At 19.4% G+C, this 22,906-nt stretch overlaps 6 protein-coding genes across 6 annotated transcripts; 3 read left to right on the top strand and 3 right to left on the bottom strand.

Annotated features, from left to right (window-relative positions):
- Positions 1-159: 159 nt before the first annotated feature.
- PRSY57_1415600 (conserved protein, unknown function) lies at positions 160-1,503 on the bottom strand (the record flags this gene model as incomplete). The annotated part of the gene is made up of 2 exons (XM_012909773.2): positions 160-342; positions 433-1,503. The coding sequence occupies 2 exons, from the start codon at positions 1,501-1,503 to the stop codon at positions 160-162; spliced, it is 1,254 nt and encodes a 417-aa protein (XP_012765227.2).
- Positions 1,504-3,646: 2,143 nt separating this feature from the next.
- Positions 3,647-10,471, top strand: PRSY57_1415500 (metacaspase-like protein; the record flags this gene model as incomplete). Its single annotated transcript, XM_012909772.2, has 1 exon — positions 3,647-10,471. The coding sequence occupies one exon, from the start codon at positions 3,647-3,649 to the stop codon at positions 10,469-10,471; it is 6,825 nt and encodes a 2,274-aa protein (XP_012765226.2).
- Positions 10,472-12,469: 1,998 nt separating this feature from the next.
- Positions 12,470-15,241, top strand: PRSY57_1415400 (root hair defective 3 GTP-binding protein-like protein; the record flags this gene model as incomplete). Its single annotated transcript, XM_012909771.2, has 1 exon — positions 12,470-15,241. The coding sequence occupies one exon, from the start codon at positions 12,470-12,472 to the stop codon at positions 15,239-15,241; it is 2,772 nt and encodes a 923-aa protein (XP_012765225.2).
- A 651-nt stretch (positions 15,242-15,892) lies between these two features.
- PRSY57_1415300 (hypothetical protein) lies at positions 15,893-17,059 on the bottom strand (the record flags this gene model as incomplete). Its single annotated transcript, XM_012909770.1, has 4 exons — positions 15,893-15,964; positions 16,152-16,248; positions 16,367-16,520; positions 16,816-17,059. 4 exons carry the CDS (start codon positions 17,057-17,059, stop codon positions 15,893-15,895), a joined length of 567 nt encoding a protein of 188 aa, XP_012765224.1.
- Positions 17,060-18,263: 1,204 nt separating this feature from the next.
- PRSY57_1415200 (zinc finger protein, putative) lies at positions 18,264-18,922 on the top strand (the record flags this gene model as incomplete). The annotated part of the gene is made up of 2 exons (XM_012909769.2): positions 18,264-18,487; positions 18,706-18,922. The coding sequence occupies 2 exons, from the start codon at positions 18,264-18,266 to the stop codon at positions 18,920-18,922; spliced, it is 441 nt and encodes a 146-aa protein (XP_012765223.1).
- A 544-nt stretch (positions 18,923-19,466) lies between these two features.
- On the bottom strand, positions 19,467-20,612 carry PRSY57_1415100 (small subunit rRNA dimethylase, putative; the record flags this gene model as incomplete). Its single annotated transcript, XM_012909768.2, has 1 exon — positions 19,467-20,612. One exon carries the CDS (start codon positions 20,610-20,612, stop codon positions 19,467-19,469), a length of 1,146 nt encoding a protein of 381 aa, XP_012765222.2.
- Between the last annotated feature and the right edge of the window lie 2,294 nt (positions 20,613-22,906).

Here is a 22,906-nt window from a genome sequence, read left to right as displayed (position 1 = left end):
GAAAAAAAAAAAAATAAATATAAATATATATATATATATATATATATATATATATGTAAATATAAAACAATAAAAATTGAAACATGTACACATATTCATTTTATACCCTCATATATAGATATTATTATTTTTCATGCTTTTAACTTTAACATGCTAATATTATATAATGAAATTTTCTCCTGGTTGTAATGTAACAAAAGTAATTTTATTATTATTTTTCTTTTGATAAGAATCTAATATATGAGTCAATTCTTTTGTGGCTTCTTTATATTCTTCTCCCCCTAAGCAAAAAACGTCAGTTCCAATTGCTAAGGATTGTTTACTACCTAAATCAAAATGGCTCTACAAATATAAAATATATATATATATATATATGTGTATATTTATATTTGTTGACATATAATTATGTATACATTTTTTATATATACTAACCTGCAAGGCTTCGCTTGGGGACATGTGAAAATTATTGTACAAAGAGTGAGGTTTGTATATACCAATAGGCAATATAGATAAATCTATATGATTTTTCCTTTTGAGTACAACATTATTAACATAGTTTTTAATTTGTAAAAAGTGATTAGAATAACCAGAATGTCCACTATAAAAAATTGTAGCGTTTGTGGATGAATCATGAATTAAGAAAGAGCCTGGTAGGTATACATTTTTATCAACAAGAAATCTATGACTATTTGTTAAGGTTGGTAAATAATAAAAAGATAGATTTTCAAAACTTAATTTATTAAACCAATTTAAAGGATAAACAACTGGGAAATTCCTTTTCAATAAATATCTTCTTATATTCATACCTCCAATAACAATACTATTATCTCTTAATATTATATTTTTTAATGTTCTTTTATCCATAGTATCATATCTATTATTACTTAATAGTATAAAATCAATACTGGGTAAATGTTCAAAGCTTATACCTGGTTTTATTATTCTTTTGACACCCAAAATATTACAAAAACCAATTCTATTTGATAAAACAGGATCTATTAATATATTATATTTGGATGTTTGTATTAAGATACTCATATGTCCTATATATATAACATTAAATTTATCCTTTTCTAAATTTTTTTTTACTTCAAAAGGTTGTACGTAAGATATTCTTTCCGGCCATAAAGCATTTATTTCTATATGGTCATTATAATTTATTTTATCATTTTTTATATTACGAATTTTATCATTCATTTTTTCCTTACATTCGAAAGAAATTTTATTAATATATTTTTGATTTTTCACATGATGCTTTTCATCATTTTTATCCTTTTTAAATTGTAGAGGCAATTTGTTTAAAATTTTCTGTTTATATATTTTTTTGATTACATTTTGTTCCTTAACATTTTGGTTTCTTAACAATATTTGAAGTATTGGAGAATACACAAAACGATCTAGATAAAAAAATGAAAACCTTACTTTATTTTTTAGTGTTACGTTTAATGTTAAATTGTTGTTATGCTTATAATATGGTAAAAATGTGTTTATTATATTCTTCATTTGAATTATTCTTATTTAATAAGAGCATAAGTATATATTGAAAGTCTCTATACAAAAATGTAATACACTTTTAAAATATAATTCTCATATTTATAAGACTTGGCATTTTGAGATAAAACATTTTTTTCTATTTTTTTTTTTAATTTTATTGAGCCATCCCAATTTTATTCAAAAAGAGATAGATAAATAAATATAAATAAATATAAATATATATAAATATATATATTTAAATATATGCTTTGTAGCTAAATTTTATTAATTTTTTAGGATTCTAATAATAATAGATTATATATAATATATATCAATATAAAAGATAAAATCATTTTTATCTAATACATATAATATATATATATATATATATTTTCCCTTTTTTTTTTTGGAATATAACAGGAGATATATAATATATACTTATAAATAGGTATATAATCCTTATATTTTTACATATTTATATTCCTTTATATAAAATTTTTTTTTTTTTTTTTATGTTCTTAGAAAGTCAAAACATATTAAAATGATGCTACTTTTTTATATTTTATAGTGCAAAAACTTACATAAAATTTACAATAGTTTAAAGAAAAAAAATGATCTGTGAGAATACGGACATACTATAATAAAATAACTAGTGCATATTCAAAGGAATCAGCATTTTATTTTAAAAAGGAAAAAAATGATTAAATAAATAAAAAATAAAATAATATAACAAAATGAATATAATATATATATATATGAATTTATATATTTCAATATAGGCATTGATAAAAATGTAAAACTATACTTTGATCTTATCTCACAACAGATATTTAATAAATATCAATACACACACACAAAAGTTAATAAATAAATAAATAAATATATATATATATATATATATATATAAATACATTGTATTAGTATTAGTATTAATATTAATATTAATATGTATATGTTTAAGACTAAAGAATTATGAATTTCCAGAATGAATGAAGAAATTATATCAGTAATATAATTTTTTCTTTTTTTATTCGTGAGCTCAAAAATAGTACAGTAGGCAAAAAAAAAAATATAATATATATATAATAAAAAAAAAATTTAAATAAAGGAACAAGAAAAGGAATAAGAAGAAACTAAATGAATTAAAGGAATATATAAAATAAAATGAAATACACATAAGTATAATTATATATTATGGCATATGATAAATTATATATATATATATATATATACATTGATTTATTTATTTATTTTTATATTATAATATAAAATAAAATATTAAGAACATAATTTTTGACAAATTTAAATTTCATATTAATGATTATTTTAAAACCGACTCATACCAAAATTTTATTCTTTTTGATAAAATATATATGTTCATTTATTATATTATATTTTTTCTTTGTTATCAAATTTATTTATTTATTATATAACAAGACCAAATTTCCGATGTTTTATTTTATCAACATATATATTTTTCTTTATTTATTCATTTTGATCTCCATAATGTTTAATACTTGTATAGTATTATAAAAAGCATATATGAGATCTTTAAATTATTGCGCACTTTTATGCATTGAAAAATATAAACTATAGATTATTCTAATATATATATTTTAGAAGAGTTATATAGAAAATAAATAGTGTATATATCTACACATTTTTTGTATGTTATAACATATAATTTTACTTTTCTTTATTATTATATTTTATTTTTTTTCACCTTTGATGTTATATATTATATTACCATTAAGTTATATATTATATAGTAAAAATAGTATCTTTTATTATATTACAAGTATGGTTTGATGAATATATATATATATATATATATAAGTATAATTTTAATAGGTCTTCATATAATACTTTATATATATATATGATGTAGATGGAAAAGTGCACTGTAATGGTTATATTAGTTTTTATCTTTGAATAATGTTTTGATTTTGATTTCTATTTTTGTGTATTTAAACATTTCTAAAAGTATATATATATATATATATATATATATATATATATATATATATATTTATTTATATTATTCATTTTACTAATTTATTTCGTTTTAATTTATTATTTTTATTTTATTTTATTTTTATTTATAAATATTTTATCCTCTTCTTTTAATTTCTAATTTTGTAATTTATGTTATAAAAAAAGGAAAAAGGAAAAAATGGTTTATAATAATGGAAGTTTAAGAGGAAGAAAGAAAAATGAAGAAAAGTATATTCCTATGAACCGAAAAAGTACCAGTCTAAAAGATCCTTCAAGAACAAAAAATAATAATTATATAAAAACCTTAGACACATATATAAATGAAGAAGATAGTCCTACTAAAATATTAAGTAAAGGCAAAAAAAACAAAACTGGAAATATAAAAAAAAGGACTAATGAAAAGGATAATGATACTGATAGAGAAGATGCAGCATCTCCTAGTGTAGACTATAACAAGAATGTGATGAAAAAATATAATACGAGAGGTACGATTATAGAAAAAGTATCAAGTTCTGAAAGAAATATAGAACATAATAATAATATTGTCGGAAAATTGGGAAGCAAGGATTATAGTAACGCAAGAGTTCAAAGAATGTCTACAAGTATCGGGCATCATAACGCTCTGAAAAAAATAAATCCTAAGGTTCCTAGTATTACATGTAGAACTAAATCATACACAAAAGTTATGAACGAGAACAAATATAATAATCATAATAATAATAATAGTAATAATAATAATATTAACAGTATGTATTATTCAAAAAAATTAAATAACAAGAAATATAGTACTGAACATACCCAAAGTATAGATAATAATAACATAACTTCAAAAAGGTTAAACAATAAAAAAACTGCTACGGATAAAGCACAAAGTACATCAAGATATTGCATAAGCAATAGTGTAAAGAAAAGTTATAGTACAAAGGGATATAATACAGACAGATCACAAACAATGTCTAGATATACTCTACAAAATAAAAAGGACTCAAATACTAATACGAATAGAAAAGGATACAGTACACATAGAGGACAAATAATTCAAGATAATAGTAATATTAATAATCAGGCAGAAAAAAAAAAAAGAAATATGAGCTTGAAAAAAAAATATATAAAAGAATCTTCTAATAGTACTATTACAGGTAGCAATGAAAAAAAGAATTCAAATAATATACTGAAAAAAAATAGTACTTGTGATTTAAACTATCTTAATAAAGAATATAATAATAATAATAATAATAATAATAATAATATGCATGAACACACAGAAAACGTATATAATATAAATGAAAATGAGGGTTGTAGTAGTATGCAAATTATAAATGATGAAGATGTACAAAAAAATGTACCTGAATTTTACACAATTAATTTAGGTAGTGAAACTAAAAATAAGGGAGAAAATTACATTTTTAAAAATAGAGATAATAAAATAAAACCAAATATATATAATGAACGTAATAATATGGATTTGATGGAACATAAATTAAATGATGATATGAGTTATAATTTTGCAGATCATATAAAAGATATTGAATGTTATATTAACCAACTAAATGAATCAAATAAATGTAATATATATAAAGAATATGATCCTTCCAAATTAATAAGTCCAGTATATGATAATGTTAATGATAATATATTAGAAAATAATCAACATTTGAATGAATATGAAAAACATAATGATATATTAACAACTTCGTACCTAAAATATTACAGTCACACTAATAATAATAATAATCATTATTATAATGATGAAGATGTTCATTTGGATTTAGGAAAAATGAATGAAGGTTTTTCCAATGTAGCTAAAAATATGGATAATATTCCATGGAATGAAACGAATAGAAAAGAATCTTTTTCAAATATAAAAAAAAAAATAGATCATACTGATGATAGGCATATAGCTTATGTGGATAATAGTTCTATGAAGCATACAATGAATGATAAGGATCAATATGTAAAAAGTGTGCCTTATAATTATACTATGGAGGAAGTACTTTTATTAAATGAAAAGAGGGGAAATATTTTGGGCTCCCTTATTTCAAAAAATCATGATGCTAAACGTGCTACCAGCAATAATAATAATAATAATAATGTTAATAATATTAATAGTAATAAGTACTATTATTACGATAATAAATATAGTGAACATGGAGGAGATAGCGTTTCATCAAATATATGTTATCCTCATGGATATAAAAATAATAATATTTACAATTATGTGAATAATATAAAAGATTCATCATCACCTTTATATTGCAACACTAAAACAAAACGTGCGCATAAATTTCATACAGATAATATAATGAGTGATCAATTAAATAAATATGAAGATAATAATAAAAATGATGGTAAATTTTTTAGTGGTAATATTTCAAGTAAACAAAAAGGAAAGAATAATTTAACGAATTATACTACTCATAGTTCTGAATATAGAATAAAAAGTATTGAATCTAATTTGACAAAGGATTATAGAAAATCATTGACATATAATGATATACCTAATTTTTTAGACTATAATATAAATAATACAAATGTTCAAAACAGTGATTTTGGTGATTCACATTATATTAATCGAAATGCTTCTTATAAAAATAGTATGAATTCAAATGATGATATTCAAAATAGTAATAATAATAATAATAATAATAATAATAATATGGTTAATAATCCAAATGAATATTTAGTATATACTAATGAAAAACATTATGTTAGAATAAATAACAAATTATATGAAAAGACACGTGACAATACTTATATTGAAGTAGATGCTAATTCAAATTTTGATTTCATAAATGGTATTAATTCTTCCCATAATTCCCCTCTTGATAATATAAAGGATAATACATTATACCATAATACAAATAAAAAAGAATATTCTGATTATGTTTCTTCTTATACTAATATTAATAAATATGAAGATATAAACATACCTAATAATATACATGTTTCAAAAGATGGAAAATATTTATTTAAAAATTATTCCGTAAGTCAAAATGTTTCAGATGATAACAGTGTTCAGGATAGTCTTTTTTCAAGAACCGAAAGAAGTAACAGCCAAAATAGATATGATAAAAATGGAGTGAAACATATTGAACAAAATTATTATAATAATAGTAACAGACGTGATGATATATATTATTATCATAACCAACTAAAAAAATTAGAAAGATTAACAGAACAAAATATAAACAGAGGAAAATATCAAAGAAATATTCCACAAAATGATGATAATGATGATGATAGTGAAATTAAAGAAGTGAAAAAGGATAAAACAAAAATAGATATAAATAAACATTTACATTTTAATGATAAAAAAATATTTAATCAAGAGAAAAGTGAAAACACTGGGGTACATATTAATGCTTTTAAGACTATTAAAAATATGAAAGAGGTAACTTATAGAAATATTAATAATGATACCAATTATAATAATAAAGTAAAAAGTAATTACTTATATAGTAACCAATTAGGAAAAAATAAGAATAGGGACACATCCTTAAAAACAAAACTACATGGTGATAGTTTAGATAATAAAACAGAATTAAAGAAGAAAATATATAATGAAATAATAAATAATGATATAATAAATAATGATATAATAAATAATGACATTGTAAATAATAACATAATAAATAATGATATAATAAAAAGTGGTGCAATAAATAATAATATTGTAAATAATAATTTGATTAATAATTACAATGCTGATAATAGAAATGCCTCAAATAGTATATTCACACAACACATAAATAATATAAATAATAATTTTTACAATTCTGATGATGAAAGAATTAATATAATAGATAATAATAAAAGGATGGATATGACGGAAGATGAAAGTGATCGATTCAGAAATAATTATTTTGTAGAATTAGAGAAAAGAAAAAAAAATTTGGGGAAGACAAATAATACTACTCCTATATCATTATCAAAAAATGAGACAATAAATAATATGATGATTAATAAAAGAAATTTCTTTAATAATTATATATCTGATAAGGCTAGAGATAAAATATTAAAAAGAGAAATATCATGTAGTGTGAATACAGTACGTAGTAGTAAAACAAATAATAAAACTAATAGTAATTATTCATCATATAATAATAATAATGATAATAATAATAATAATAATAATAGTAATCCATTTATATTAGATAATTCTATAAGAAAAAGTAATATAATTATTACAACAAGTAATAATGCTAAGTTAATAAATAATACTATTATTAGTAAAGGTATAAATAATAATATTTTGAATATTAACTCAAATAAGAATAAATCATTAAATAGTGCTAAAATTAATGCCCTTGGTTTATTATCATCAAGAAATGATCTTAACTATATCATGAATAATAATCGTATTTCAAATAATCATATTAATCAACATCTTTTGTATAATAATAGAAATTACTCTGTAATAAAAATACCAAATGTTCATAAGGAAAAAAGATCCTCAAACATTCCACATAATATAAATATAAAATCTAATCCTAATTTGGAACCAAATATAAAAACATATACAAATATAAAAGCATATACAAATATAAAAGCACCTACAAATATAAAAGCACCTACAAATATAAAAGCTCCTACAAATATAAAAGCACCTACAAATATAAAAGCTCCTACAAATATAAAAGCACCTACAAAAGTAAATGCACCTACAAATATTAAACGTCAAGAATTTTCAAATGACATCTTAAATTATAAAGGAATATCCAAATTCGATATAAATGAAGATAAAAATACAACGATAATTCCACCCCTACATAGACAATCAAATTCAAATTTCCCGTTTAAAAATACAAAGCTGAATTTAAACAGTGACATGTATACAGAAAAAGAACTTATAAAATGTAGATCCATAAATAATAGTGATATATATAATTATTTAAGAAATACTTATAACAAAACTCCATCAAAATTTTATCGTACGGTATCTTATCGTAACATGAGTTTAAAGAAAAATAAATCTATGTTAGAAAATAGAAAAAGGAAAACCGAAAAAAAAGATGAAAATCTTATGAGTACATTTAATTATACATCTGAAGTTGATAGTAAATATATTGTTAAAAAAGCTGTTGTTGTTGGTTGTAATTATGTGAGTGAAGAACGAAGTAGACTATATGGTTCAGTGAATGATGCTTATGTATTTTGTAGGGCGCTAGTAAAATATTTTGATTTCTTACCTGAAAATATATTGCTATTAACTGATAGTTTACCATCCAATGCTTATATATATGAAGATTTTGATATAAATAGAAAAAAATATATAAATGTAGATGAAGAAGAAAATGTTAAAAATAATGAACCATTAAAAAAGAAGAACATTTTTAATTTATTTAATACAAATGCATTATATACTACATTAAAGAAAACTAATGAAGAAGAACTTAATTGTAATTCTTGTAAAGATGTTGAAATTAAAAATGTAGACATTTCTTCTGAAAAGATGAATTTTAATTTATGGCCAACAAGGGTAAATATATTAAAGGCAGTCAATTGGCTCGTTAGAGATTCAATACCCTTTGGTTCTTATGTATTTTATTTTGCTGGAAAAAGTGTGCAAGTAGATAATATGAGTGGATGGGAAGGAGAGGGATATGATGAAGCATTTTTATGTTCAGATCCATTTAATAAAATTTCTGAACATAATGTAATAACAGCTGTTCAATTAAAAGATTTGTTATTAAGTATAAATGAAAGTGCACAAATGACTATCATTTTAGATTGTTCAGGTGGGCAAACAATCTTAGATCCAGCAGGAACGGAAAATTCCTTATCTTATATTAAAGGATGCAAACAAAAAGGTATATGGCCCATAACTAATCCAACCAATAAAGTGCATAAAGCAATATATGATATAACTATATTAAACAATACATCTATGAAGAAATATTTCTGTAGATCGAGATATTCAAAATTAATAGAAGTTGAATCCACATCAGCAATGATAGATCCATTATTACAATCTATATCATCTTTACCAGTAGCGCCTAAAGCTTATTGTTTATGTGCAGCTACCTGGGAACAAATTTCTATAGAGGGATTATTTCCTATCATAGAATTTGCTAGGGTATCTCAGCTAAAGAAACCTGAATCCTATAAAACAGGTGAAGGTCATTACCAAAATATGAACAAAAAGAAAATAAGAGAAGAAAAAAGCAATAGGAAAGGCCCAAATGGTTTAATAAATAAGAACAACAATTTATCTAAAAAAACAAATTATGAAAAAAATTTCAACTTTACATTGAATATGATGAAAATGTTTTTCAGCAATACAAATAATAACGAAAATAAATTAAATGAGAAGGAAAAAGTAAATAGATTAGGATTTAACGAAAATGATAGTGATTATATTGATGATAATTATAATAGTGATAATGAATATAATAGTGATGACAATAATAATAATAATTATTATTATTATGATGATGGGGAAAAGGGTTTTAAAAATTTTCAACAGAATTTAAATAATGTTGGTCAAAAAGATGTAATAAAAAATAAGAAATTAAAAGATAATTATATTCTTGTTAGTCACGGTGTATTCACCTACTGTTTAATTGAAGCTATTATTGAATTTAAAGAAAAGGAATTAAAATATAACATCCTAGAAAAAAAGAATGAACAATTTATACCTATGACATTAAAAAATTTAATTAATATTATTCAACAAAAAATACAAAATATAAAATATAATAAATTAAAAAAAATAAATCAAAAACCAGAATTTACTATACATCCAGGTGCTAATGCTACTAATAATAATTATTTTGTTCATTATTCAAAAAATATACATTTCCAAAATTATAAATGCAATTTTATAAATGCAGATTTATCTCCTTTTTTAAATGTAAATAAAGCATGGGAAGAAATTAACAGAACTACTCTAAGGAATAGAAAATCTTTATCGTTAAGCTCAACTTTAATAAACACAGCATCTTCCAAATATTTTACTCAGAAAAATGAGCAATTTAAAAATTCTTATTCACTCAAATATTAATTTGCATAAAAGACTATATTACCAAAAAGGATTAATCAAGTTATTACAACAGAAAAAAATTATGCATATAATATATATATATATATTATATGAATTTATTTAATTATTTTATGTACCTTTTCTTTTTATCAATTATATAATTTATCTTTTATAATTTTATTATTTATTCTTTTTATATTTTAAATGCTCATGATATAATATACTAATATTTTATATTCCATTATGTGAATAAAATACGTGTATATATATTTATGCGTATCTCCATCAAAAATTAAATATATATATAATATATTTCACATATAATTAAATTAATTTATTTTAATTGGACATGGTTAAATAGAGATAAAAACAATATTAAAAATTCTTATGAAGATTATTATATTATTTTTTACTCAACAATTTGTGCAACTAGAAAAAAAAGAAAACGAAAAGGAAAAGGAAGGAAAGAAAGAAAGAAAAAAAAAAAAAAAATAGTGAATATTAAAGGATACATCAGTTGAAAAGATTATATTTTATTTCTTAATTAAGAAAATACTTTTTATTTATTCAAACAAGAATGCAAAAATACATAATTATATTACATATATGGTAATTGAAAATAATAAACATTTTTGTAATAAGAGAAAACCATATATCTAATAAGTTACTTATAACCAAACAACTTTTTTATATATTGGTTTCATTTTTTTTTCTTATTTTTTCATAATATCAAAAGTTAAGAAAATATATTATATTTATAATTATATATTAATATTTATTCAGGAAAAAAAAATTATTTTTTTGTTCTTTTTATATATGTTTTGTAAAAATCTATAAATATATTATATATATATAAATATATATATATTTTATAAGAGAAATGAAAAAAATTATATATATATTTTATATATTTATGTATGCATAATATTATATATATATAATACTACATATATTTATATATATATAATAATATAATTATATAATATATTATAATATTTTTATTTATCATTTTTTTTTTTTTTTTTTTGGTAAAAATAAATTAAAATTAAAAAAACAATATATATATATATATATATATTTATTTATTTATTTATTTAATTAAATTTATAATAACTTTATTAAAGAATCAGAGAAACCTTACTTTTTAAAGTGAAAATATGCATTTATGCAATTACAAAATTTAGATTTTTTTTTTTTGATTATTTTTTTAAAAATCATCATTCTCTTGTTCTTACCATAAAAAAAATAAAATTATTTTTTTATTTTAGTTTTTTTACATATATTTATGAAATAAAAATTTTTCTTTTTCTTTTTGTTTGTTTTTGTTTTTCATTTTTTCTAAAATTTTTTCATCCAGAACAATTTAAAACATTATAAAAGTAAAAAGTATTAATACATAATGATATAACATGTAAAGACGAGATAATAATTATATATGTATATATATATATGAATGAAAAAAAAAAAAAAAAAAAAAAAAAGGAATGAAAAGAAAATAATTACATAATATAATATATATATAAATATATATATGTATTATATATATATATATATATTTATCATACATGGTTTTTTTAGATAAAAATAATTTTTTGATTATTCAAAAGAAGAAAATGAACACATATGCAATATATATATATATATATATATAATATAATATAATATATACATTTATAATATACATATTATAGTACAACATTTACATTAAGAGTCCTTTTTTTTTTTTTCTTTTTTTTCTTTTTATAATTTAATTTTATATTTTCTGTATACTTCCCGCGTACGAACAAATTGATAATTGTATTTGTTAAATGGTTACAAGATTTTACGAACATGAATATATATATATGTATTAAGGACTATACGTTTAAGTGATGGTTTAAAAAAAAAAAAAAAAAACAAATTAACTAATAAAGCAGATAAGAATTTTTTTTGTCGTATAATCCATTTGAATTATATTTTATATTATATTTCTTTTTATTTTTCTTTTTATATTTATTTTTCTTTTTTGTTGAATTTAAAATGGAGAAGGGTGTGGAAAAAACACAAATCATCGATTATGATGGTAATGTAATTGAGGATTTAAAAGAATGGATGATTGATAATAAATTAAATGATTTAGGATTCAATTATAATGTAATAGCCGTGTTAGGAAGTCAAAGCAGTGGTAAAAGTACCCTGTTAAATAATTTGTTTAAGACATCTTTTGATGTGATGAATACTAAACAAGGACATAGTCAAACAACGAAAGGTTTATGGTTAAGTTATGATAAATTTGATGATGAGACTAATAATAGTAGTTCATTTTTTAAATTAAAGAAAAAGAATAAACCTACATTAATATTAGATGTAGAAGGTACAGATTCTAAAGAAAGAGGTGATAATAGATTAACTTTTGAACACCGTTCTGCTTTATTTTGTTTAGCATTAGCAGATTGTGTTATAGTTAATTTATGGTATCATTCTCTAGGTAACTTTACAGCTTCTAATTATGGCTTATTAAAAACCGTTATGGAAGTTAATTTAGAATTATTTCAACAAGAAAAAAATAGTCCCAAGACTATATTATTATTTACTGTTAGAGATTGGTTTGAAGAATTTGCTCCTATTGAAGTAGTAAGAAATAAAATATTAGATGAATATATAAATAAAATATGGAAAGAAATGAAGAAACCTAAAGAAGCTGAAAAATTAAATATTAATAATTTTTTCATTATTGAAGTAGTTGGTTTATCCCACGGTATAATAAAAAAAGAAGATTTTTTAAAAGATGTAAATAATTTAAGAGATAAATGGATTAATAATTTAAGGCCTTCTAAATATTCTAGAAATATACCATCTGATGGTTTTGCACAATACTGTAATAATATATGGAATACTATTGTAAAACAATCCCAACTAGATATTCCATCCCAAAAAGAAATGTTATCTACATTTCGATGCCAGGAAATTAAAAATAATGTTATAAATAATATAAATAAAGAAATAAAAGAAAAATCAATAGAATCACATAATAAGGTTATTGAAAATTTTAAAGAATGGGCTGAAAAAAACATCATACAAAAATGTTTAGATGATTATTTTAAAGATGCCTCTAGATATAAAGAAAATATCTGTTTACGAACATCACAAGAATTATTAGATTATTTATTTACACAATTACAAGTTATTGTAGATAATAATTTACAATATATACAAAGAACATTATGTACAAAATTTTTTAATGAATTAAGTAATATGTATAAAATTTGTACAAATGAGAAAAACACATTTTCATTTTCTAGAGATTCCAATTTAAAAACCGTAAAAGAAAATAATAAGAATACATCCCATGAAGATATAAAAAGAGATTTATTAAATAATAATCAAGATAATTGTGTACATCTGTGGTCAAACTTTTTATATAATGCAGATAAATTAGAATATTTTACGTTTTGTAACTTTTATGAAAATTATGAAAAATCAAATATCGAAATAAAGACAAATATGAAAAATGATGACAACTTAAAAAATGATGCTGATAATAATATTACAACACATCACTTTAATTATAAACCAACTTTGAGTGTATTATCTACTTCTATATATAAGGATTCTAATCGTATTAGAAATATACAATGTGGTATATTATTAAATAAAACAAGACAAACTATAAAAAATAGTTTTAAAAATATGGACACATATCTTCTTACAACAAAAAACACGGAAGAATATTGGAATAATACAGTCCAGCTGGTTTTAAAATTACAAGATAATATTAATACACATTTAACTAAATGTTTTATAAACCTTAAAGCTACAAATCATAACAACTCAAATATATATAATGATGACATGATGTATAATAATGATGATATGGTATTTAATAACAATCAAGATGATGATAATAATAATTATTACAATAAAAATGATGATCCTAATTTATCTAAAGATGAAAATTATAATAATAAATTTTCATTTTCTCTTGCGAATGAAAAAGGTATTTTTCAAAATATAAATTATAATAATGAGGGTAGTGATGAGATATGTTATATAAATGCTTTAAAAAAAATAGATCTAATTAAAAATAAACAAGTATATAAAAGTACTATAAATGAAGAAATTAATAATAAATTGCAGAATAAAAAATATATGCATGAATTAAAAAATTATTATTTAGATGAAATTATGGATGTATTAAAAAATAAATTAGATGAAATATCCGAAAATTTGGCTACTATTATTATACAAAGATTTGAATCCGTTTTTAATTATGATGAATATGAACAACCAAGACAATGGAGGGATATTTCTATGGCTGAATTAAAAAATATTTTTCTTAAATCGAAAAATTACGCATTCTTAATTATAGATATATTACAAAAAAATATAAAAGTTGAATTAATTGATGACTATTTACCTAATAATTTTATAAAAGATGAAATTATTGAAAAGGGAAAAATTAAAGCAAAAAGGAGAATTCAAGAAATTTGTAGAGATGCTCAATATATTCAAGAGACAGGATCTAAGATGAGCTTAAAAAATGTTCCTGTAGTTTTCTGGATTATCTTATTATTATTTGGATGGAATGAAATTTTATTTTTCATTCGAATGTTCTTTAAACTCAATGTAATCTTACCACTCTTTTTTGCTGCAGCATTTATAGTATCCACTTTTGTATATAATGGAAATACGCAAGCCTTATCATATATTAATAAAATTATTTTCTATATGGCTAAAAATTCGTATAATTTTTTTAAGCATATACAAGCAATTAGTAACCCACCACCCAAAAATGTTCCAAAACAAGAATAGTTTTACAGTACAAATAAATAAATAAATAAATAAATAATGTGTATATAAATAAAATAATAAATATATACTTGTATATATATATATATATATATATATATATATATATTCACCCTTTGTTTTAAAGTACATATGTATATACGTAAATGTCTTATTTTTTATATTTTTTTGTTTTCGTTTAAAAATAAAAAAAACGTTATGTGTTTACATTATATTATATATATGTATATTTTTAAATTTTTTTTTTTTTATTATTATTATTATTATTATTATTATTCGTTACCATATTTCCTTTTTTTTGTGATTCATAGTTAAAAGTATTAAATTTTTAAGTATTTACATTATAAGTTAAAAAATAATATATGTTTGAAAAAACTTAAAAAGAATATTTAAAAAAACATAAACATGAAATCTTTTAAAGAATATATTAATATTTGAGACAAACATTTTGAACGTTACAAGAAAATGTAAATTAATTGATAGGCTCTTAAAAATTTTTATTAAAAAGGAAGCAAAAGTAAATGTAATCATTTGGTATATCAAGCACATTAATATAAAAAATGAAACTGTAATATTATTGTTACTTGTAATAAGTATATAAAATATATATATATATATATATATATATATATATGTATGTATGTATATTTTTATTTATAGTTCCTTTTCTACTATCGAATTTTCTTGAATAACTTTATTGAATACGTTCCCAAATTCTTTGGAAATCTGAGAAACGAAAAAAAAAAAAAAAATATATATATAAATATATATATATATATATATTATTTTTATTGTAAACAATTATGTTATTCTTTGCCTTTGTTATTAAATTATAAGAATGAAGAACAAAAGACGATAGGTATCTATAATTTTCTTGAGAAAAATAAGATTTCGTGTAAGGTAAAAAGAGGACACTAAATCTTATTATCAAGTATACTGATATTCCCATATAGAGAATTTTAAAAATTGGCTTAATAACACCGTCCCATAGTAATGAACCTACTAAATAGCTAAATATAAAAAAAGAAAAAGTAATAATAGTAAATAAATCGTAACTTCAAAAAGGAATAAACATGTATATATATATATATATATATATATGTTTATTTGTATATTTCTTTATCTGACACTAAATAAATCCATTCTATAATTGTAAAGATAGCAGAACACAGAAGGACAAAACCTAGGAAATTATTTTTTTCGTCAAACATAGAATATAGCTGCATACTTATGGGTATTAAATCAGGTGACTTTCTAAACCAGTTTAAATGAAAAATGGATTCTAAATGAATAAGGAATATAAATTAAAAAAAGAAATAAGAGAAACCAGTAAATAAATAAATAAATAAATATATATATATATATATATTTATTTATGTTTAAAAAAATATTCTTTTTTTCTAAAGAATGGATGTTTTAATATAACATTATGCACACCAATGACATATACAAATAGATAAATATATATATATATATATATATATGTGTATATATATTTTTTCTATATATATTTCTTTTATAAAATTTTTGTTTTAATTCTACAACTATATATTTGTTATATTTTCAAGTTATTATACTAATTGGTCTAGGTAAGACAGGACATGGTGTTTTTTTGACATAGACCTTTTGGATATCTTTTATCTTTAACTTATTCCTTATTTCTAACTTTACGGTTTTAGGTGCTTTTTTTCTATAATATAATAAGTTATATACTTCATCTTCAGAACTGGAATAAATGTTATAACATCCATTCCATATAATATGACAATATAATAAATAAGATATAACGAAACAAAAAGTTACAATTTTTTGAACATTCATTTTATTATGTTTTATTATTTTCTTCTTTTCTTATATTTTATCTATATCGTTTTTGATATATATATATATATATATATTGTAATAGATAAAAAATCCCCACCATTATATGAATTATATTTAAAATTTTTATTATATCTTAAGTAGGATAATAATACGTAAAAATTAATTTTTAATAATGAGGAAATATATATATATATATATTGTTATAATAAAAGACAAATATATGTATTATAATATATCTGTAGAAAAATAAAAAGCAAAAAAAAAAAAAAAAAACAAAAACAAAAAAGAAGGAACATACTGATGGATAACTTTTGATTATATCATATTCAGCTAATATATATATATATATATATATATATATTATAGTATTTTTTTATTTTTAATATTTTTGACAAAGGGCCTATTACAATTAATAGAAATATACACGCAAAAAGGAAGGAAGGAAGGAAGAAAGAAAGAAAGAAAGAAAGAAAGAATACAGGAAAAAAAGAAATATTTGGAATAAAAAAATATTTACTAGGGAAACAATATAAATATTTTGATACTGTTATATTTTTTTATAAAAGTAATAATTTATTGATTAAAAAAAAAACAAATATAATATATTAAAGAATAATATAAAATATTAATATAAAAATATTGAATAATCAAACACAAAAAGGAATATAATAAGTACAATACTATATTATACGTTATGATTTCTTAAAAAGTATAATAATATATAATTATATATATAATTATATATATAAATATAATATATATAATATATATATAAATTTATAGGGGAAAAATAGGAAAGGAGAAATAATGATTAACTAAGAATATATATATAAATGAAAAAAAATTTAGTACCGTTTATACAAAAAAAATTTTTTTTTTTTTTTTTTTTTTAAATAATTATTCATAATATTTATATAAGATACATTTATGTATTATATATATATATATATTTTTTTTTTCAAAAAGGAAATTATTTATATGTATATAAGGAATATCATTTGCTATATATTTATTTTATTATTTTACTAATATTTTATATATATATTTTTTTTTTCTGTTTATATTTGTATAAGCAAATTTTTCTATTTTATAATTTTTACCAGACAAAAAAGTTATGGAATTTTTATAATTTGTTTCATAGTTATTTTCGTATTACCTAAATTTTTCTTGTTTAATAATTTTATATGAGTTATAATTTTAAATGGGAAGAAGACCACTGGATAAAAACTTAAAAAAGGAAAAAAATGTTAAAGTAATAAAAAAAAGAAAAAGGAAAAAGGGATCAGATAGTGATGATGACGATGATGATATTGAAATAGCTAATACTAATGTTCCCATAAATAAAAATGTTTCTACTAAATTTAAACAAAGAGAAAAAGTTGATATTAATTTAATATTGGCACAAGATGAAGAGGATGCATTTAAGTAAGATATTATTAATATGTATATGTGCATATAATATATATATATAAATATATATATATATATATATATGTTGAAAATATGAAACACGAATCTTATAAGTAAAAAATGACACTACAAGTTAATAATTTATGAATAGACGTTTTATATACATATTAAAATATATGCTATAAAACATATCTTATATATATATATATATGTATATATTATTTTTTATGTAGAACGAAAACGTATTGCTGGACAAAAGTGAATGCTGGAAATACCTCACTGGTTAAAAGAAAGCTTTGTACAGTTTGTGGATTTGAAGGGAAATATAAATGCTTAAAATGTTTTGAACATAAACCTACTTCTTTTGTAAGATATACCTGTTCTTTAAATTGTAAAAAAATTCATGATGAATCTTCTTGTTGTAAATCTAAAATGTTAGGAACATGGTAAAAGGTTCAGTGTTTGATTAAATTTATTTTATTTTTATTTTTTTGAGTATTATAACAATATAATAAATTATACATATAATAAATATGTACTGTTTATTTATTTATTTATTTATTATTTTTTTTTTTTTTTATAAACCATAATATTATTATATATAATTTTTTTTTATACCATTTGTTTGCTGTTTTATAATATAGTTTAAAATTAGCACATTAAAAAAAATAAAAATAAAAATAAAAATAAGAAAAAGGATAAAAATAAATCAATAAATGAAAAAAAATAGAATAAATAATATATGTATTTATATCCTTATATATATATATTATTAATATCTTTAATTAAACAAATTGAAAATATATATACTATATAAATTAATAAAATATTTTATCCCTTTTTTTTAGAAGGATTAGAGTATTTTTTTAAAACAATTATAACATAATAAATGTGAGAAAAATAATAAGTTTCCATAAAATTGTATATATATATATATATATATTATTATTATGTTACAGTTTCTTTTATTCCGAAGGATATAATTATAACATTATCAATCATCTACATTTTGGTCTGAATCATTCATATCATCATCTAGAAAAATATTAGTCATGTCATTATTCTTAACATTTGAAATGTTAAAGAAATGTATACCTTTTTTATTAAATTCTAATAACAATTTAAGAAAATCATTTTCATCTAGATTTATACTTCTCTTTTCACACATATCCAAATGTTCTAAAACATCTAAACAATATTTTTTAAATGGGAAGTTTACGGGAATTTGTTTATTTAATGTGCACCAGTTTTTATAATTATGTTCTAACATATTAAGTACAGCATTTCTTTTAAAGATTGCATGAAGTGTTTTTCTCTTTCTACTGAAGCATATTCTTAGTAAATTATCCCACTCATCAAAATTTGTTAAGAAACTACTTTCTTTCGGTATAAGTTTAACAATAACACTATCCACTTTTGGGGGAGGATTAAAACTACTTCTATTGACATTACAAACTTTTGTAACTTTACAGAAAAGTTTTACATTAATAGTTAATCTGCTATAATTACTATCTCCAACATTGGCTAACATTCTTTCTGCAAATTCTTTTTGAAACATTAAAACAGCACATTTGAATAATGGTCTATGTGATATTAATTTAAAAATAAGTGGACTTGATATTTTATATGGAATATTAGCTGTACAAACATCAAATTTAGGAAATACCGTTTTAATAGCATCTCCTTCATATACTTCTAAATTATTATAACCTTCATAAAGACATCTTTTTTTTACCTCACTAATCATTCTTGAATCAATATCTATTGTTATAACTTTTTTAGCTAGTGGTAACAATTTGACGGTTAAATTTCCTGTACCACATCCAATTTCTAATACTATATCTGAGCTTTTTATTTTTGCTGCATATATAATTTTATCTAAAATACCTGGATTTTTTAAAAGATGCTGACCATGTTTTTTATATAATATCATATTCATTTTATTTCCTTTTTGTACTTTTGAAGTACTTATATTTCTCTTTCCATGACTCTTTTTACTTATTCCATCGCTTACATTTTTTATAATTTTTGTTGACTTGTTATTATTTACTATATTATTATAAAATCCTTTATTCACTTTCATTGTTACTATATTATTTTTAAATACTTTCAAGCAGTTGCATAAAAAGTAGGATGACATATATAACATATCATATAAAATTATGCTCTATTCTTCTTCATAATATATATATATATATTACTCTTTTATTTATTTATTTATTATTACTTTTTTTAATATTATTCAACACTTAAAATATATATATATATTACAAATAATATTATAAATGAATGAATAAGAAAATGAGAAAGTTTCAACATCATACAAGAAATAAGGATATATATATATAATAAATATATTTATTTATATTTTCAACTTTTATTTATTTATATTAAAAATAAAGATATAAAATTAAACTAAAAAAGTATTGAACAGTTTTATTTTTTTTTATTTTTTTTTTTACATTTAAATTAATAAAGGGGGGGGTGGGGGAAAAAAAAATAGAGATATTTATATATAATATTAAATATATTATTATAGTATAATGTACAAATTAAATATATATATATATATATATAAATATATATATATATTTTTTTTTTATGTAGAAAAAATTTTTAATTCAAAATATTTTCTGTTAATTATATATTTATACAAATTTGTGGAAAGAAAACAAAAAAAAAAAAAAAAATAAATAGAAAGCTGCAAATTTATAATCATATATTTTTTATATGTATTTATATGACTACCAAGAAATATGAAAAATTTTTGATTTAATTTTTTTATATATTTTTATGAAATATATTATGTTATTTCATTTATAGGGAGATGTAATTATATTATATGCTATATATATTGTAATTTTGTGCTTCTTTTAATAAAAAAAAAAAATAAAAATAAATAAAAAATACAAATAAATAAATAAAATAAATAAATAATGATTAACTACTTCATTTTATAAATCTTATGAAAATATTATTAAGAAGATGAAAATTTTTTAAAATGGAAATTATATTTTTGGAGATATATAGAAATGTTGAATATATGTAAAAGTATCATTAAAGGTTTTTAATGAATAAACTGATATCAATTCATTCAAAACAAAAAAATGAATAAATTGTTTTTATTCTTAACATATTATATTAATGTTTATGTTATTCCTTCATAAAGTGTTAATAATATGATGAAATTTACAGAAAGAAAATGATATTTAAAAGAAAAAAAAAAAAAAAAAAACAAGTAATAAAAAAAAAAATAATACCATCACTATAGGCGATGTATATATATTATATATATGTAAATACATATTTACCCATTTATTTGTTTCTTTATACTAATCATAGTAGTTATTCATAAAAATGAAACGCTTATTTCTTGATTGTACACATGTTTCCCTTAAATGATGTTTGTAAAATATAAGAATAAAGATATAAGTAATTAAATAAAATTTTTATATAACTATTTAATGATCTTTTAAAATTAATCTTTATTTTTTAATTTAAAAAATGAAATAAAACATATATATATAATATAAAGTAACCATTTATATATGAGAATAATTTTTATTTTGTGTACTTATCATTCGAAATATGATAACGACTAATTTAAAAAATATTTTCTTATAATTTAATATATGTAAGGTTTTATTTTATTTATTTTTAATGTATTTTTTTTCTTTCTTTTTATGTATTATATTATTCTTTAAGCAAAATAAAAAAATAATAAAAAAAAATGGATTTAGGTCTATTTAAACCACATGAAGACAGATATGAATTTTTTTATAACTTTTTATAAACATGTATATATTATTTAAAAAAAAAAAAAAATAAAATAAAATAAAATACCATTTTAATTTGAACATGTGTGTAAATAATATATTTTCGATGTATAGATATCCACTTTTTTTTTTTTTTAAATATAAATAAAATTAAATTATAATTTATGTTCTATTAGTATATATATATGAATATATATCAAATAAATATCAAATGATTTTTTAAGCAATAAATAATTAATTTTATTATATCCTTGTATTTTTTTTATTTTATTTTTACTTTTTTTATCTTTTTGAAAATGTTTTCTTTTTTTCTAATATTTAATAATATTATATATACATATATATATATATATATATATAATACTTATTTAATTTCTTATATATTTTTTAAGTTATTTTATATAATAAATAAATATATATATATATAATATAAAAAATAAAAAAATTTGACATATTCTTTACCTTCTATAATATTTTATGAAACCCATGCAATCATATATATGTAGATATAATATTACAATTTTGTAAAAACATTTTTTTTATAATTTTTATATTTTTTGTTCGGCTACTATTTTTTTTCTTTTCTTTCCTTTCCTTTCCTTGCGTTTCCTTTCCCTTCTTACTTTATTTTTTTTTTTTTTTTCAACATTTTTCTTAA

This window comes from Plasmodium reichenowi, chromosome 14, assembly GCF_001601855.1.
Source record: "Plasmodium reichenowi strain SY57 chromosome 14, whole genome shotgun sequence".
In the NCBI taxonomy this organism is placed as follows: Eukaryota; Apicomplexa; class Aconoidasida; order Haemosporida; family Plasmodiidae; genus Plasmodium; species Plasmodium reichenowi.
This window is presented reverse-complemented; position numbering and strand designations above follow the sequence as displayed.